This window comes from Balaenoptera musculus, chromosome X (genome assembly GCF_009873245.2).
Source record: "Balaenoptera musculus isolate JJ_BM4_2016_0621 chromosome X, mBalMus1.pri.v3, whole genome shotgun sequence".
In the NCBI taxonomy this organism is placed as follows: Eukaryota; Metazoa; Chordata; class Mammalia; order Artiodactyla; family Balaenopteridae; genus Balaenoptera; species Balaenoptera musculus.
Window position 1 is genome coordinate 108,633,083 of NC_045806.1, and position 19,621 is coordinate 108,652,703.

A 19,621-nucleotide genomic window follows, 5' to 3' on the forward strand; every position below is an offset into this window, starting at 1 on the left:
AAGGTAAACTTCAACCCAGAATGTAGTATAGGTCAATGGAGAGTTTGGGAGCTACCTCTCCAACCCAAGGGCCCCCTGGAAAATGGAAGTATGCGTAGTAACAGGCACCCCCTTCAACCCCCACCCCCACCCCACCCCCCAAAGATATTCACACCCCCACGGTGGTTCTTGAAATGGAAGGGGGAAGGAGGAGGCAGGCAGTTTGCATTAGACACAGTTTAATCGCCTTCAAATAGATTAAAAGTTCTGGTTTACGCTCCCCCCCTCCCCGGAAGTCATCCAGACAGGACCCTGGCTTAGAAAAACACAGGTGCTCTAGGAAATATAGCCACATATAATACATAAATCTTCTTCCCTGAAATAGAGCAGGTCCTGAGTAGAGCTGACTGGGGGCCACAGCCCACCCCCAGGGTGAAGCGGCTCTGGGACTCTGCCGGTGGAAGTGCTGGAAGAGCGGGGCCTGGAGGAAGCCCCCGGTGTGGTTACCAAGCCCGAGGTGGGCCAAGGCCTTGGAGTGGGTCCCCCAGGAGGGCAGCAGTGCGGGGCTTTCCCTCCTCACTCAGCCGAGGCCTAATGGAAGTACTGGTTATCCTTTTTTTTCTTTTTTTTTTTCTTTTTTGAGGGGACATAGGGGGAGAGGAGAGGAGAGGAGAGCCTCTCTGTGCCTTAGTTTCCCCATTTGTGCATACAGGGCCTCTGCAGGCCTCACACAGGGAGTCTGAGGGGGTAGTGTTTAAGTGAGCACTCGGGCTTCCTCTGAGGAAAAGGAACCACCAAAGTGCAGACTTTTATTACTGCCGTTCCTGCTCCCAACGGGAACAAGAGTCAAAAGGAAAACAAATTAAAAGGGGCTAATGAGAGAGGAGGATAGATGAGACAGAGAGTGCGAGGGGCCGTGCCGTTGGCATCTCATAAGTTCTTATTGAGAACAGCACAGGTATTAAAAAGTTTCTGGGTAGTCTACGAGAAATGTGAATTGTTATCTATACTGCAATTACTTACATATATCTCACTGGAAAAGAGTGGGGCTTGGGTGTTAGAGAGTGGACAGGGGACAAAGGAGAAGCTGCACGAATAAATACAACAAGTGGAAACTGCCTGCTCCATTCCTGAAAGAATTTGCTGGCAATGTTGGCACTTCGTAGCCAGGAGAATCTTTCAACCCCACTCTCCATCCCCCTCCATTCTGAAGGCCTCAAGAATCCAGTTAGAATTCCCTGGCCAGAGTTCTCTGTGACTGCCCCTGGACTCATGACGTGCAGCAGCTTGAGAGGATTTGAGCCAGTCTCAAGAAACTTTACCCCAGAATTGGGCCAGTGACCCCAAGCAGGAGAGCTGGGATCTGGGAAGAGAGGGGAGTCCAAGGAGCCTCTGTGGCTGAGGCCATGGAAAACCAGTGCCAGGGCCCAAGGGACCCATTTGTCCAGTTACCAGAGGTGACTGACATCTTCTGCAACTGCTTGGAGTCCAGAAATTTAAAAAAAGCTTGCAGCAAGAAAATGCCAGTTTACAACTCGGTGAATAAAGACCAAAGAAAAACAGTAATAGGAACAGCTTACTTGCTCTCTGTCTCAGGTTATCTTCTCCCATTAAATCTCTCACAGCCCTAATCATACACAACAAAAGTCTCTTCCATAGATAGGCTACTTCTCAGCTTCAGTGGCCTCCTGTGAGGGCTCTGGGGGCTCTGGGGGTGGCATCTCTTCAGGAGTGCTGGTGTCCTCCGGCATCTCATCGGAGCTTAGATGGTCTGTTGGAGCCTGAGAAGGAAAAGATATCAAATTCAATACAAAGCTCTCCCTCAAAATCCAAATGGAGGTAATCCACAGACACTGAACTCTTCCTCTGAACCCATCAACCACACTGATGCTACAGATACGCCACCACCAACACCAAACTCAGAACCAAGACTAGACTGTTGTCTTCTCAGCAGAAGGCAATTGAAGTTTATTTGAGTTCTATTCTTAACTGTCTGTTGTGGACAGATGTTTCTATTATTATGCATGATAATAATAAAAGGGACCACAAATAATTACACAGACCACCTTCCCTCCTTCACAACAGACTGTTATAAAATAGTTGTCTAACAAGGCCTGACACGGTGGTTCTCAATCTTCTTTCGGCCCTAACACATACCTCCCTAGAACAATGATTCTAAACCAAAGAGGGTGGGGTGGTAAAATCTTCAGATGGTATATCTGGTTTGAAAATGCCTCCTGAGTGATTCTAAAATACCCCCCTTCCCCACATTCAACTGAGAATCACTAGCCTATATTGTAATGATTTAAGATCAGACTCATCAGAAAAACAATATTCAAAATGATGATAATGATATATAAACATGAGTTTGCTGTACTTGAAAAAAGAAAATTAAAAATTTAAGAAAGGCAAAGTAGAGAACAATTATCTAACTTACAAATAGCATTCACCTAAGAGTAGGATTCGATTTCTTTTTTTTGGCCGCGCTGCGTGGCTTGTGAGATCTTAGTTCCCCAACCAGGGATTGAACCCCGGCCCATGGCAGTGAAAGTGCTAAGTCCTCACCACTGGACCGCCAGGGAATTCCAGGAGAATTTGATTTTAAAAGAAAGTTCAAGTCTACTAAAAATCTATTAGAACTAATAAAAAAAGTTTAGCAAGGTTTCAGGATACAGAATCAATATACAAAAAACCCAATTGTATTTCTATATACTCCCAATGAACAATCCGAAATAACTTCATTCATAATAACATCAAAAAGAAAAAAATGTTTATGAATAAGTGTAACAAAAGAAGTGTAAAACTTATACTCTGAAAACTACAAAACATTGTTGAAAGAAATTTAAAAAGACCTAAATAGATGAAAAGACAGTCCATGTGTTAATGGCTCAGGAGACTTACTTAATCTTGTTAGGATGATAATACTCCCCAAACTGATCTATAGATTCAATGCAATCCCCATCAAAATTCCACCTGGCATCGTTGCAGAAATTGACAAGCTGATTCTAGGATTCATATGGAAATACAAGGGACCACAGCCAAAACAACTGAATAAAGAATAAATTTGGAGGACTCACACTTCCTAATTTCAAAACTTACTACAATGCTACAGCAACCCAGACAGTGTGATACTGGAATTAAGAATAAACTTACTGGGGCTTCCCTGGTGGCACAGTGGTTAAGAATCCGCCTGCCAATGCAGGGGTCACGAGTTTGTGCCCTGGTCCGGGAAGATCCCACATGCCGCGGAGCAACTAAGCCCGTGCGCCACAACTACTGAAGCCTGCATGCCTAGAGTCCATGCTCCGCAGCAAGAGAGGCCGCCACAATGAGAAGCCCTTGCACCGCAAGGAAGACTAGCCCCCGCTCACGGCAACTAGAGAAAGCCCGCGAGCAGCAACAAAGACCCAACTCAGCCAAAAATAAATAAATAAATACATTTTTAAAAAAAGAAAAAAGAAAAAAAAAAGAATAAATTTACTGATCAGTGGAATAGGACTGAGAGTCCAGAAACAAACTCTCATGTTTACGCTCAATTGATTTTTGACAACGGTGCCAAGACAATTCAACGGAGTAAGAATAATCTTCAACCAACTGTGCTGAGACAACTGGCTATCCACATGCAAAAGAAAGAATCTGGGGCTTCCCTGGTGGCGCAGTGGTTAAGAATCCGCCTGCCAATGCAGGGGACACGGGTTCGAGCCTTGGTCCGGGAAGATCCCACATGCTGCGGAGCAACGAAGCCCGTGCACCACAACTACTGAGCCTGCGCGCCTAGAGCCCGTGAGCCACAACTACTGAGCTCGTGTGCCACAACTACTGAAGCCCGTGCGCCTAGAGCCCGTGCTCTGCAACAAGAGAAGCCACCACAGTGAGAAGCCCACGCATCGCAACGGAGAGTAGCCCCTGCTCGCCACAACTGGAGAAAGCCCATGCACAGCAACGAAGGCGAAATGCAGCCAAAAATAAATTTTAAAAAAATTAATTAAAAAAAAGAAAGAATTTGAACCCTCTACCTCACACAATATATAAAACTTAACTCAAAATGGATCAAAGACCTAAATGTAAGAGCTAAAACTCTAAAACTCTTAGAAGAATCATTTCTCTGATAAGGGACTTACATACAGAATTAAGAACTCTTACAACTCAACAATAAAAAAACCCAAACAACCCAATTTAAAAATTGACAAAGGATCTGAATAGACACTTCTCCAAAGAAGATACAGAAATGGCCAATAAAATCATGAAAAGATGCTCGACATCATTATTCATCAGGGAGATGCAAATCAAGATTACAGTGAAATACGACTTCATACACACTAGGATGGATGGCTAGAATCAAACTGGTGGATGATAATAACAAGTGTTGCCCAGGATATGGAGAAATTGGAACCCTCATATGTGACTGGCGGGGATGAAAAATGGTACAGCCACTTTGGAGTACAGCAGTTCCTCAAAAGGTTAAACATAAAGTTACTATATGACCCAGCAATTTCAATTCCATGTACATAGCCAAGAGAAATGAAAACATATGTCTATGTAAAAACTTGCATACACATGTTCATTACAGCATTATTCATAATAACCAAAAGGTGGAAACAACCTAAATGTCTATCAGTTGATGAATGGATAAATAAAATGTAGTCTATCTATATAACAGAATATTATTCAGCCATATAAAGGAAAGAAGTACTGCTACATGCTACAACATAGATGAACCTTGAAAATACAAGGCTAAATGAAAGAAGCCAGTCACAAAAGACCACGTATAATATGATTCTATTTATATGAAATGTACAGAAGAAGTCTACAGCAAAAGAAAGGAGATGAATAGTTCCCCGGGGATGGGGCTGAGGGAGCTGGGGGGAAAGGGAGAGTGACTGCTAATGGGTACAGGGCTTTTTTTGGGGGGCAATGAAAATGTTTCAAAATGGATTGTTGTGATGATAGCACAATTCTGTGAACATATTACAAACCAGTGAGTCCTACATTTTAAACAGGTATTTTATGGTATCTGAATTATATCTCAACAGAGCTATTACAAAAAAAAGAAAGTTCAACTAATAACTTTTTAGGAACATACTTTGTTAAAGCATATGTGATCAGTATAGCTGGGAGAGTTTCCACATCTGCATATTCCAGTGAGGAAGCCCCCTTCTACCTAGGTAACCACACCACTAACTCCAACCCACCCCCCGACCCCTGTCATTGCTCCTATAGCATTTTATGCTTCCCTCATCAAGGCACTTTTCACTACACGGACTAATAACCTGTTTTCTCTCGTCCCCACTAGACAATGAGCTCCGTAAGAGCAGACGCATCGTGTGACTTGTTCACTGGTGTATCCCTAGCACCTAGCACATTGGCTGGCACAGAATGTTGAAGAAATGACTAGATCTTAATCTATGTCAAGGGCACAAAGATCTTAAGGCAATGTCAGGGCAGAAGCAGAGACAGGGAAGCTGGAGTGATTGGACACAAAATTGCCTAATTATATCTCTAAGGTGTAAATTTAGTCTACACCCTCTATCCCCGACTCAGTCTTAAAGTCTAAAAGCCTTAAAAAGTCAGGAACACTTACTGGGCTCTGAGGCAAGAGGCTGGTACTGGCCTCTTGAGTACTGGGAGGTCGACTTCCACTTTCCTCCAGTGGCAAAATACCCCTTCGATCCAGCACACTGAAGGAGACAGGAGAGTTAACAAAGCACTTTGCATCCACCTCTCCATCCACCCACCCCACTGAATCTTCCTGTGTGTGCTGGAAAATATAAACCTGCCCTTTGGCAGTCTAGTCTGATCCTAGCACACATCTCCTACCTTCCATTCACTTTTTCTTCCACAAACCAGGGAATACCACATTAACAAGGGAACAAATAGATAAAATAAGAATGAAAGGTTATCCCTTCAAAACAACCAGCCCATGGCCTATGGTCCATGTAGATATGGCACCAAGGGACAATCCCCGGGAAGACCTCTTTTGACACGAAGAGGCCATGTTCAGAAGAATGCATCAGACCAGGTGCCAGGATCAGGTCAAACTGCTTGTCCCAAGAGTTCCAGGATCTTGTAGTCCTCTGAGTACCTGGGGGGCAAAGGGCCACACAGCACTTCACAGCAGTTCTTCACAATATTGCCATGGCTATAGGGATTCTGGACACGATTCTTCCCTGTCCATGAGCCTTTGATCTGCAAGATAAAAGCCAAGGCTTACATTAAACATTATGTTGAAGAAATACATGCAGCACAGGAAGATGAAAAAGTTCTGGAGATGGATGGTGGTGATGGTTGCACAACAATGTGAATGTACTAATGCCACTGAACTGTAAACTTAAAAAATGGTTTAAGATGGTACATTTTAAGGACTTCCCTGGTGGTCCAGTGGTTAAGAATCCACCTGCCACTGCAGGGGACACGGGTTCGATCCCTGGTCCGGGAAGATCCCACATGCCGCGGAACAACTAAGCCCCTGCGCCACAGCTACTGAGCCCACGCGCCTAGAGCCCGTGCTCCGCAACAAGAGAAGCCACCACAATGAGAAGCCCACGCACTGCAACGAAGAGCAGCCCCCGCTCACTGCAACTAGAGAAAGCCGGTGCGCAGCAACGAAGACCCAGCACAGCCAAAAAAAAAAAAAAAAAGATGGTGCATTTTATGTGTCTTTTACCACAACAGAAAAAAAAAAGAAATACATGCATACCCACGGAAAAATATTCACAATAGAGTAAAAAAGCAGATAGATACCTGAGCGTTATTATTTCCATTTAAAAATACATAATATATTCACATAAACAAACATGGGAACAAGTCTAGACAAGTCTAGAAGACTATAGATCATACCATTAACAATGGTGATGCCTAGGACGTAAAATTACAGGGACTTATTTGCTATTTTTTGCTCATCTGTATTTCCTGATTTTCTACAATGAATATGGATTAATCGGTAACTTTTTGTTTTTAATTCATTAATTTATTTAGTTTAGGCTATGTTGGGTCTTCGTTGCTGCGCGTGGGCTTTCTCTAGTTGCGGCGAGTGGGGGCCACTCTGTCGCAGTGCACGGGCTTCCCATTGCAGTGGCTTCTCTTGTTGCGGAGCATGGGCTCTAGGCGCGCGGGCTTCAGTAGGTGCGGCACGCAGGCTCAGTTGTTGTGGCGCACGGGCTTCGTTGCTCCGTGGCATGTGGGATCTTCCCAGACCAGGGCTCGAACCGGTGTCCCCTGCATTGGCAGGCGGATTCTTAACCACTGCGCCACCAGGGAAGTCCCAATCGGTAACTTTTTAAAAGCAAGGACTTATTCAATGCAACTGTCCCTCTCCATTCCAAACCCAGAGGTACCAGTTAGCTTTTAAGGACCTATGAACAGCTAAAGACCTTGTGCTCATCCAACCATTCAATCTCTTCTTCCTAATTCCCTACAGGCATTCAGCTCCAAACAAAGGAGTCTGCTTTTTCTTCTACACACCTGGTTTAACAATCTCCCACACCTGGCTTCTGCCTGCCTCAACCTCCCAGGCCCTGGAGACTCAGTTCTCCAGCAGGTAATTAGAGAATAGGCTTTTGGTAGAAGCACATGTAATGAGGAGAGGAAAAGTTGACTCACATCTTCATTGGTTGTCTGGTTGAGAGCCACAAGGAAAGTGTGGAATCCAGTCAGTCCCACGACGGACCAGAGTGTGAAGAAGCAAATGAGTACTTCTAGAACAGTGAGGTGTTGTTAAGGAATGTTGAAGAAGCCACACCAGGGGACTTGATGCCGCAGCCCATACTCATGACACCAGTCACACCATCTTTACCCCTTGGAACATGTATCACAAATATATATCCATACATAACAACGGGTGAATTCTAAACTTGCTGGCTATATCCCTCATGAAAGGTAAAGGACGCCTGTTTATTCACTACAAGTAGCTCTCTAACAGATCTAGTCTATTTAGGTGTTTGTCTGTTTATTCATCATTGGCTCTTCAAAGGGGACATTTAGGAGGGGTCCAAAGCTAAACAATGTTGGCCATCACTGCCAATGGAAAACACATCCAAAAATAAACTTTATAGACGAAAAAATTGGTGGGAAAGAAACCAGAATGTGATTTCTAGAAATCCCATCTGAATCTCCTTTTCAGAAATGTAACTGCTGTACAAAATAAGCCTTAGCTGTAACAGGAAGGTGGGACTTCTAGTAAGTGACACAAGAGGTTTATTGAGAGCAAAGTATAGCCCACTAGAGAAGGCAAGGCTGAGCCTGGGATCAGAAGGACTTGGGAGGGAGGCAGTGGAGACAAAGGTGAAGGAAAGACCTCCCTTTAAGCCCTGGCCATCCTCCATTCTAGTCACTACCACTAAGGCTACATTTAAAAATTTTAGACGTTGGCACTCTCTGATGTCTGAAAAATGAGATGGTGGAGAACTGCAGACAGAAAGCATGCTGAAAAGTAGTTTAAGAGGGCTTCACAGGGACATCCTGCCAGGGGAGGATATGTTCCAGGAGTTTCTTTCAATGTCTCCAGGAAGCCAATTTTCAAGGATTCTGTGAAATTGGGAGGAGGAGTAGAGAGAAAGATTAGTAACTTTAGTAAAAAATACACACGTACCCTAGTGCCTACTCACTTTCTTCCCTCCCTACCCCTTGTTACAAGCTGGCAAGAGATAAGCCCTCTTTCAGGCAAGGGACTCACACCTCCAAGCTGGTACTCTCTTGACTAAAGGGTTCACCTTCTCAATACAGGACCCAACACTGGACTAGAGAGTCGGCCACAAACCAAGCATCTGGCTCCCCTCCCTTTTCCCTAGCCTCCAGCTATGGCCATGGAGGGGGATATTCATTCATAGATGAAAGAAATCAGAAATATCCAAGAAAAATCCTCTCTCTTCATCAATCCATATCTCTTCACTGTTCAAAATCCAGCTCAGGACTCATCTCTCCCCAGGAAGCTGTCTTGATTACGACCACTCCTTTAACTCCGCGTCCCATCTGCCCTTGGGCTGTTTTATGTGTGTGTATGTGTGCACGTGGACACACACACACACACAGGTGTATATTTTCTATCTTCCAAAGTAGACCATGAGCCACTAAAAGACATTTCTCTGGTATAACCCCTTCTACCACCTGACACAAGGGCAGGTCTTATGAGGCAAAAGAGGTGACACAGCCAAAAATACATCCCCAACCTTTGGGATCACCTCAGAAATGCCCAGTACTCTAGGTACAGACCAGTAATTATGGTGCTGGTCTCCAGCAGAGGGCCACTGAGAAGGCCAGCACACTGGTAAATCCTAACTGATGTGAGCTGAGGTTTGGAGCTCTGTGCAGGAGCGGATAGTAGTGCTCACTTCTAACTGGTCCTAAGGTGCCTTCGCAATGGTAAAGTCCCACCAGGATACGGAACCACTCCCCTAAGCTGTCCTCAAGCCTTCTCCCACCACCCACCCCTCCAGCAACATACACTGCCCTGTATACTCACTGAGGGCCACGTAGACGATGTTGAAGGCAAAGACATAGATCGTGAGGAGGGACAGAGAAAGGATGAAGAGGTAGAAGTAGCGGTAGTTCCTCTTTCCAACACAATTCCCCACCCAGGGGCAGTGATGGTCGAAGCGTTCTGTGGGAGAAAGAGAGAGTCCAGTGCCAAAACCTCCAAAACTAAGCACAACCCTGCCATCCACTTAATACCTAAGTCCAAGACCCCTAGGATCGCTGCCTATTTCAACTGTAAAAAACACTGGTTTTGTATACACTGATGTGTATAAAATGGATGACTAATAAGAACCTGCTGTATAAAAAAATAAATAAAATAAAATTCAAATAAATAAATAAATAAAACCAAAAAAAAACTATTTCCTTCCAAAATAAATTTTAAAAAACACAAACAACACTGGTTTTTATTTTTCACTTTTCCACAATGTTTTCACAGCCATCTCATTTGATCCCCACAATCATCCTGGAAGCTGGGCAAAAGAAGATATTCTTTTCTCCATTTTACAGATGAGAAAACTGAGACACTGAGGGGTTAAGTGATCTGTCTCACTGTCAGTTAACAGCAGAGACCTTGCTTTTCCAAAGAAAAGTCTTAGTAAGTGTGTCTACTAAGCGCAGGAAGAATAAATAGGTGTAAATAGTCAAGGAAATTTTGAAAAATGAGTAGTGTGGTTTTTCTTAAACTCCAGTTAGTAAAAAAATTATAAACCTACATACCTGAAATGGTGTGGCATAGCTCAATGGAATGGAAATCACCCAGAAACAGAATATATAAAAATTTACTGTCTGAGAATGGTAGTGCTTCAAAACCAGTAGAGAAAGGAAGTATCATTCCATCAACAACTCAGAGACAATTGGTTACTTGATTGAAAATAAGGTTAGATCTTTTTCCCTCACACTATTTACCAAAATTAATTCCAGATGAATTAAAGAGTTAAATGTAAAAACAAAGTGAAACCTTAAAGTAACCATAAAGAATAGGTGAACATTTGTCTCCTGTATGGAGAAGGACTTTCTAAGCATAAAAGTAATGGAAGAAAACCACAGATGACAAAGAAAAATAGATTTGATTCCATACACTTTAAAAAATATTTCATATATGTTAAACATACTATAAAGAAAATTAAAGAGGAAAAAAACCCCGAGAAAGTATGTGAATTTTGTAACTTAGTCTATGAAAAGTCCTTACAAATCAATAACAAAATACAAATACTCCTTCAAAAATAGTCAAAAAGCAAAACAGTTAATAAATACCATATAAACATATATTTAAACATTTTCAGATTCACTAACTCATCGCAATACTAATACAACAATAAGACACTTTTCTGCCTGTCAAAATAAGAATATAAAAAATAATATTCAGTGCTAGTGAGAACACAGTAAAATGTACACTCTAATATACTGTTTGTGGAAGTACAAATTGAGAGAACCTTTCTGGAAAGCAACTTGCCCGTATGTATCAAGAGCCTTAATAATGCTCACACCCCTTCGGCAGAATAAATCCATTTTTAATAATTTCTCATAAGGAAATGAGATGTGCACAGAAATTTAAGTTCAATACTTTTTTATTAAACTTTTTATTGTGGTAAAATATATAAAACGTACAATTTGCCATTTTAACCAATTTTAAGTGTAAAATTCACTGGCATTAATTACATTCACAATGCTGTACAACCATCACAACTACCTAGTTCCAAAAATTTTCATCACCCCCAAACCACCACTTGGATTGTCTCCATCTTTTGGCTATCGTGAACAGTGCTGATGTGAACACTGATGTACAAGTATGTTTGAATTCCTGTTTGCAATTATTTTTTGGCATTGTTATGGACAGAATTGTGTCCCCCCTAAAATTCATATGTTGAAGCCCTAACCCCAGTGTGACTGTATTTGCAGATAGGGCCTCTAAGGAGGTAACTAAAGTTAAATGAGGTCATAAGGGTGGGGCCCTAATCCAAAACAACTGGTATCCTTGTAAGAAGAAAAGGAAGAGATACCAGAAGTGCGCGAGCACAGAGAAAAGGCCATATGAGGACACGGCAAGAAGGTGGCCACCTGCAAGCCTCACCAGAAATCAACCCAGTCGGCACTGTGATTTTGGACTTCTAACCTCCAGCCCTGTGAGAAATTAAATTTCTGTTATTTAAGCTACTCAGTCTGTGGTATTTTGTTGGCAGCCCGAGCACACTGGGTAATACAGGTATTACCCAAGAGTGGAATTGCTGGGTCATATAATTCTATGTTAACTTTCTGAAGAACTGCCAAAATGCTCTCCACAGCAGCTGCACCATTTTACATTCCCACCAGCAATGTATGAAGGTTCCAATTTCGCCACATCCTTAAATTCAATAATTTTTTTTAATTTAATAATTTTGATTGCAGTTTTATAATAATGAATAAAACAGGATCGTGAATAATATCTACTGATAGGAGACCACCTAAATAAACTAGAATATAGCCATATGATGGATTATGCAGTCATTAAAATAATATATTCAAAAAACATTTATTAAAGATGTAGAAAAATGCTCAGGATATAATGGTAAGTGACAAAGGCAGGACTAAAAACTCTAGTATGATCCAATTTCACAAACAAGAGAAAGACTAGAAGGAAATACAGCAAAATGGAGAGTGAGTTTGGGATTAAGTTTTATTAATACCTGTACTTCCCATATTTTCTACAATGAACATGTATTATTTTAATGAATGAAAAAAGCACAAAGAATAAAATACATCATTTTTAAGGCACAGTGAGCTGTGTACCAGTCAAAAAATAAGGCTGTAAAAACAGGTGCATCTCCTAGTTAAAGGGCTATATCTTTTCAGAAAAGGGAAGGAAGATAGCCTTACTTTAAGCAAACCTGCCATATAGAAAACACTGAAAAATGCAGATTTATACAGATATATTCAATATTTTTACCATCAATATATTATAAATCACACTTTTTTCTGATAATATTGATACAGGTAATACATGCTCATTGTAGAAAACTTGAAAATAATTTTTTTCTAATGGAGGAAACAAAATCCCTTATTACCCCACAACCTATAGATAATAGACAGTAAGCATTCTAGAGTACTTCCTTGCATAATTCTTTATACATACTTATATTTTTTTAAATGTGTAACTGAGATCACACTATAAATGTAGCCTATCTTCTATTTTTTAGCTTTTTAATTTATTTTAGCTTTTTTATTTCATTTAGCTTTCTGGTATGAGCTTTACCCATAGAAGTCCACTGTATGTTACGTCCCACAATTTATTTGACCATTTATCTACTGGTGGACAGTTAGTTTCTTTCCAATTTTTCATTACTATAATAATCTGGAGGTAAATATGTCCATACCTAAATCTTTACCACATCCCTAATTATTTTCTTGGGATAGATCCCTAGAAGGCAAGTCACTGGCATCAAAGGGTTATACATGTTTTAAGGTTTTCATGAAGTTTATTAGGTTGCCTTCCAAAAAGTTTGTTCCAATTTACACTCCTACCAGTGTAGGACTAAGCGTTATCAGGTTTTCCTTGCTAAATTTCTAGGTTTAAAAAGATCTTGTTTTAATTTTTATTTTTTTGCTTTTTAGTAGAGATGAACCTTTTTTTCATGTTAACTAAGTAATTGCATTTCCTGTTTTATCTGCTGTCCATATTTCTACTGAAATGTTATTGCTTCTTTTTTAAAAAATCAATTTGCATGAGTTCTTTATGTTTAAGAATATTAATAAGGAGAGGGAATACTTTTTGAAAACCTTCACATCACACTTTCTTGAAATATCAAGTTTCCTGGCTCATTTAAAATGAGTTTCAATTTATAAAAATCCTATCTACATATAGCTTTTACCATATAAAGTAAGATATATCTTCCCAACCTTAACCTAAAAAGAATTGGCTAATGAGAGGAAAGCAATGTACTCAGGCATGCTCCATGGCATATATAAAGAATGCTGGAAGTATGCCTATTGATAATATAAGGAATTACACATATCTGCCTATCAACAGACATAATTACTGCCTGTTTTTGATCTTTCCCAGGGCTCAGCATACACTAGGCAGTGATTACAACTAAGTCACATATATGCAGATAGAAGCACAGACCTCTGTATTATGCACACATACACCCCCCACCCTTGCAGCAGAAGCAGAGAAAGAACAAATGAGGGTTTTGGAATCAGAGCTGTTCCAGCTTCATCTCATACTAATTTAATTATATGAACCTAACAAAGGTGCTTCATCTATTTCTTCATCTGTAAAATGGGGATAATACCTATCTTATGGGGTTCTTATGAGTCTTAAATGAGAGAAAGGGAAAGCACTTAGCACGTGCCTAGTATATATTAGGAATTCAATAAATGCTAGCAATTTTTTTCTTCCTGGGAATACCACTTCTCATTTAGCCCTTCCTTCCCCGATGCTGCCCTCCAGTGGACTAGGATTCTCCTCCCCCTATGTAAGGTGGGTTCCACTTGAAACAGATCCAGTAGAAGAAAATCTAGATTTGAAAAACAGGTAAAGTTTATTTCTTTATTTACCAAAGAGGTTGTTTTTTTTTTTTAAACTAGAGGATATTTAAATTATGATTTGATCTACAGAAGTACAGTAGATTTACAATTGTTCGGAAGCTTGCTTCCCATCTAAAGTTTCTTAACTAAAAATCTAGCTTGTTTCCTATCTAAATCTATCTTCCCACCCCCACTGATTTTTCCTGAGAAAAATCACCCTGACCCTCTTCTTCAACTCAGCCTTTCCCCCAGGCAACGTCTCTTTGGTTTTACTCACCCACACAGTTGTCACAGATGCTGCAATGAGAGGCCCGGGGAGGCCGGAAGATCTTGCATGTATAACAGTATTTCAGCTTCACAATCTGGTTGTTTATCTGGAAATTCTTGATACGAGGGGGTGGTCGCTGGCCTTGGGGTACTGCACCATTGGTAGCTTCTGTAGATCAGTAAAGACAGTTAACACCACTGCTAGCCATTATTTGAGACCAAAAGTCTTACCACCTCTCCAAGAGCAATGGGAGTAATCAAACGTTCCCTAGGCCCACTGTCACCCCCAGGCTGGCATTTCCAGACTAGACTCTCAACATCACAGAGTATCCTCCCCAAATTCCACTGAGTGCCATGCAATTATTTTGTGCACATGTAAAAAAGTGTTTCTTCAAGCTTTTTGGCTGATTACAGAGAAAAACATTCATAAAAGAAGAAATAAAAATGGCTAAAAAACATATGAAATTAAAACATACAACTTTACTGATAATCAAAGAAATAAAAATTAACATAAAGATACCATTTCCACCTTCTATATTAACAAGTATTAAAAAGAAGAACCTAGGGGCAGGACAGGAATAAAGACGCAGACGTAGAGAATGGACTTGAGGACATGGGGAGGTGGAAGGGTAAGCTGGGACGAAGTGAGAGAGTGGCATGGACATATATACACTACCAAATGTAAAAGAGATAGCTAGTGGGAAGCAGCCGCATAGCACAGGGAGATCAGCTCGGTGCTTTGTGACCACCTAGAGGGGTGGGATAGGGAGGATGGGAGGGAGACGCAAGAGGGAGGAGACATGGGGATGGATGTATATGTATAGCTGATTCACTTTGTTATAAAGCAGAAACTAACACACCATTGTAAAGCAATTACACTCCAATAAAGTGTTAAAAAAAAAGAATAAAAATACCCAGTGTTGGCAAGGATGGGGAGAAGGTATTTTTATACATTACCAGTAAGCAATATGGCAGTGACTACCAAAATTTTAAATGTGTATACTTTTTAAAAAACTTAATTAATTTATTTATTTTTGGCTGAATTGGGTCTTCGTTGCTGCGCACGGGCTTTCTCTAGTGGCGGCAAGCGGAGGCCACTCTTCGTTGCAGTGTGTGGGCTTCTCATTGCGGTGGCCTCTCTTGTTGCGGAGCATGGGCTCTAGGTGCGCAGGTTTCGGTGGTTGTGGCACATGGGCTCAATAGTTGTGGCTCGCGGGCTCTAGAGCGCAGGCTCAGTAGTTGTGGCACACGGGCTTAGGTGCTCCGCGGCATGTGGGATCTTCCCAGACCAGGGCTCGAACCCGTGTCCCCTGCATTGGCAGGCAGATCCTCAACCACTGCGCCACCAGGGAAGCCCTTAAATGTGTATACTTTTGACCCACCCGTTCTACTTCTAGGAACTTATCAAAATTACAAAGAGATGTACAAAAGATGGTAACACAGGATATTTGTCACAAAAGTCACTTTTAATAGTGAAAGACTGAAAATAACCTCAATATCATAATAGGAGGTTGGTTAAGTACATTATGATACATGCATGGGATGGAATATTATGCAGCCATTTCAAATGATGTACACATTTTAAATGATGACAGGAAAATATTCACAACATACTGAAAAATGAAAATGTACGCTAAAAAGAAGCATGTATAAAGGATTTTACCTTGCAAAAGTAAAATATATGCATGAAAAAAGACTGGTAATATTTAGAATCAGAAAAACAATTATCTAAAAATAAGAGTAATACATGCTTATTGTAAAAAATTTGGAAACAACAGAAAATATGAATAGAAGACAAAAAAATCACTGATGGTCTCTCAACTCAGGGATATTTATGCATTTTGGTATATTTCCTTCTACTCTTTTTTTTTAAATAAATTTTTACTTATTTATTTATTTATTTTTGGCTGCATTGGGTCTTCGTTGCTGCACGCGGGCTTTCTCTAGTTGCGGTGAGCGGGGGCTACTCCTCGTTGCGGTGCGTGGGCTGCTCATTGCAGTGGCCTCTCTTGTTGCAGAGCACAGGCTCTAGTCGCGTGGGCTTCAGTAGTTGTGGCTCGCGGGCTCTAGAGCGCAGGCTCAGTAGTTGTGGCATACGGACTTTGTTGCTCCACGGCACGTAGGATCTTCCCGGACCAGGGCTCGAACCCGTGTCCCCTGCATTGGCACCCGGATTCTTAACCGCTGTGCCACCAGGGAAGTCCCTTTCCTTCTACTCTTAACAAATAAATAAACATTCATGATTTTTTAAATTTGAGATTATATTTTAGATACAATTTTATACCTTGTATTTTTCACTTAACGTTATACAGTAAGCATTTTTCCATGGTTGTTAATTTTTTTTCCGAAAACATCATTATTGGCAATACAGTGTTCTATCATATGCATGTACTGTAATTTATTTAACCAATTCATGTTATTGGGCATTTAAGTTGCCTCTGGTATTTTGCTATTTAAATGATGCTGCATGCAAAAACTTAAAACATTACAGACAAAGCTTAAGTCCCCTTTGATCTCCACCCTAATCCCAATCCCCTCCTCCCTTCCTCAAGAATATGTTCATGTGTTAAAATTAATTTCTAAAACATAAAGAAAAAAAGAAAAGCATGTTGAAGTCTGAGCAGTAATATATGAAGTTGCTGTCATTAAAATAGCTAGGAAAAAGAAAAAATGATGCATTAAAAATCCTTCTACAAGTATTTGTGTAAACCTCTGATTATTTCCTTTAGCTAATCCTGAGAGAAGTGAAATTACTGGCTCAAAGGGTATGAACCCTTAAAGCCCATATCACTTATTGCGAAACTGCTTCCGAGACAGATTGTACCAATTTGCACACCCGCCCATCTGCAGCATATGAGAGTGCCTGTCTCATTGCACCCTTGCTGTGCAGGATAATTCTAAAAACAGAATATTTTTTCAATTCACTTTGATTTTAAAAATATCTGCCATATGGAACTTTTTTCCTTTTTTTGCGGAGTGGGGTGGATGCTGTGAAATCAAACAATAACAGTGTGACACAAGTCTTAAAAGAATGGGGATAGCTATTCATTAGAGGATGATATAAGTACCAGCATGCCACCCTAACATTCCTCTGCATGTGCTTTACATGAGGGCACCTGGGAGAGAGTTCAAGGCTCTCCCTGCCCATGAGGCACGCTATGATGCAAGGGAACCAACCACATGCCTTCTTCTCTCCCCCACCCAGCCCCTACCCACAGCATACCCAGTACAGGGCTGAATGTAAGTTGACAAAAACTTGCTAACATAAACATACGTATGAACTCAAGAACGCACTCTACTATTGAGAGAAACATGCTAAATGCAGAGGTAACAACCTGACAGCTCAAGCCTGGGCCCTGGGCCCAGCAATCTGGCAAAACAGAGCTAACCTTGCTAACAGCCTGCTGTGAGAGGCAAGATCAAGTCAAGGCACTGCCTTGACCTTCAGTTTCTCTATACGTGATGGAAAGAGGACGACAAAAGACTAACCCAGAGAGAGAAAAGACTACACTCACAACTGTCCCTTCCTATCTTGCTCCTAACTAGTCCAGGTCTCCCCCAACTCCAGCTGCGCCAACACACCTCGCCTCTGTTTCCTTCCCACAGTTCCCACCCTCTCCCCACCCCTAAGTAGTCTGAGCTCAGATGTGCACAAATCTATGTCCCCTTACTGCAACTAAAACAGGCTGAAATTTTTCAAAAAGAAATCCACTAAGAAGCTAAATAAACACAGCTAAATAAACAAAAGAAATACAAAAGCTGGAAGCCTTCAAAGCAACCTGAAAAAGTATCAAATCAAAACGTTGTACACCTTAAACTTACACAATGTCATATGCCAATTATATCTCAATAAAACTGTGGGGGAAAAAAAGAAACCAACTAGAACTGGGAGAAAATATTTCCTTGACAATAGCATGCATATAAACAGGAATAAACTCAATATGAGAAGTATAGAAACTATGTTAAAAAAAAGTATAAAAATTCTATTAAAGGGCACAAAATTCAGTCTAAAAATACAGAAAGATGTACTATCTTCTTGGGGATAATTATACATAATAATTATACAAATGTAAATTCTCTCAAAAATAATATATAAATATAATACCTATTAGAACCCCAATGTGTTTGTGTCTTTTTAATTCAATAAAATATTAAAATCCCAACAAACAAACAACAACAACAACAACAAAGCACCTGAAAGAACTAAAGGCTAACCACAGATTGGTGCTCCACTGGTACAGCTTTTCGTCTTACAAGTCCTGGGTCCCTTTCTTCTACTGTACGTGGCCTGGATGCTGACTCGAGCTACTTGGGTACCAGATTTGAGAACAATTTAGGTAGGCACCACTGTTGGATCTGGTGGGCTCCCAGTCCCTCCTAGAACTGGCATCAGAGCCTTCTTTCCCAGTGTGAGCTCCAGGAGTCTCCCAGGAGCTCCCCTCCTCGAGTCCTGGGATGCTCTGCTTCAATTCATGAAGGCACCCTGGCTCCTGGTTAGTGTAGCTCTTCATTTCTGTCCCAAAGAGCCCTACCCTGAGCTGCAGACTGTACTGTGATTAGCCTGTAACCACTTCCTTTACCATTCCTAGAATTCCCAATGGTTCCTGTCCCCTCTCATCTTGTGTGTTCCCCTACAGCAGGAATTCTTGGTTAGAAACCCACTCATGTGCCTCAAAAGATCTATGAATCCCTGAAATTATATCCAAAATTGTATGTATGTGATGCATATAAGAATATTTTTATGAAGAGGTTTATAGTTTTCATCAAGAAAATCAAATGAGGGACTTCCCTGGTGGTCCAGTGGTCAAGGATCCACCTTCCAATGAAGGGGACGCGAGTTTGATCCCTGGTCGGGGAACTAAGATCCCACATCTGCGGGGCAACTAAGCCCGCGTGCTGCAACTACTGAGCCCACGTGCTCTGGAGCCCGTGTGCCACACTACAGAGCCCACACGCTTTGGAGCCTGCACGTCACAACTAGAGAGCCCTTGTGCCGCAACTACTGAGCCTGTGCACTCTGGAGCCCACACGCCACAACTAGAGAGAAGCCCGTGTGCCACAACTAGAGAGAAACCTGTGAGCCACAACTAGAAAGAAGCCCACGCACTGCAACAAAAGATCCCGCGTGCTGCAACTAAGACCCTACGCAGCCAAAAATATAAATAAATAAATAAATAATTTTGAAAAAAATCAAATGAGTTGGGCTTCCCTGGTGGCACAGTGGTTAAGAATCCGTCTGCCAATGCAGGGGACATGGGTTCGAGCCCTGGTCCAGGAAGATCCCACATGCCGCGGAGCAACTAAGTCTGTGCGCCACAACTACTGAGCCTGCACTCTAGAGCCCGTGAGCCACAACTACTGAGCCCACGTGCCACAACTACTGAAGCCCACGCGCCTACAG

At 41.5% G+C, this 19,621-nt stretch overlaps 1 protein-coding gene across 2 annotated transcripts in view; it reads right to left on the bottom strand.

Moving 5' to 3' along the window:
• Window positions 1–201: 201 nt before the first annotated feature.
• Window positions 202–19,621, bottom strand: part of ZDHHC9 (zinc finger DHHC-type palmitoyltransferase 9) — a 32,096-nt gene continuing 12,676 nt past the window's right edge. The window contains exons 5-11 of one of the 2 annotated variants that reach the window (XM_036840431.1): window positions 14,231–14,389; window positions 9,437–9,574; window positions 8,454–8,502; window positions 7,579–7,681; window positions 6,062–6,165; window positions 5,561–5,657; window positions 202–1,760 (exon numbers count right to left, since the gene is read on the bottom strand). In XM_036840431.1, coding sequence (XP_036696326.1) covers window positions 1,644–1,760; window positions 5,561–5,657; window positions 6,062–6,165; window positions 7,579–7,681; window positions 8,454–8,502; window positions 9,437–9,574; window positions 14,231–14,389 — 767 coding nt within the window. In that variant the 3' untranslated portion in view covers window positions 202–1,643. The remainder of the gene's footprint in view (window positions 1,761–5,560; window positions 5,658–6,061; window positions 6,166–7,578; window positions 7,682–8,453; window positions 8,503–9,436; window positions 9,575–14,230; window positions 14,390–19,621) is intronic. The other variant, XM_036840432.1, reaches the window with a different exon arrangement.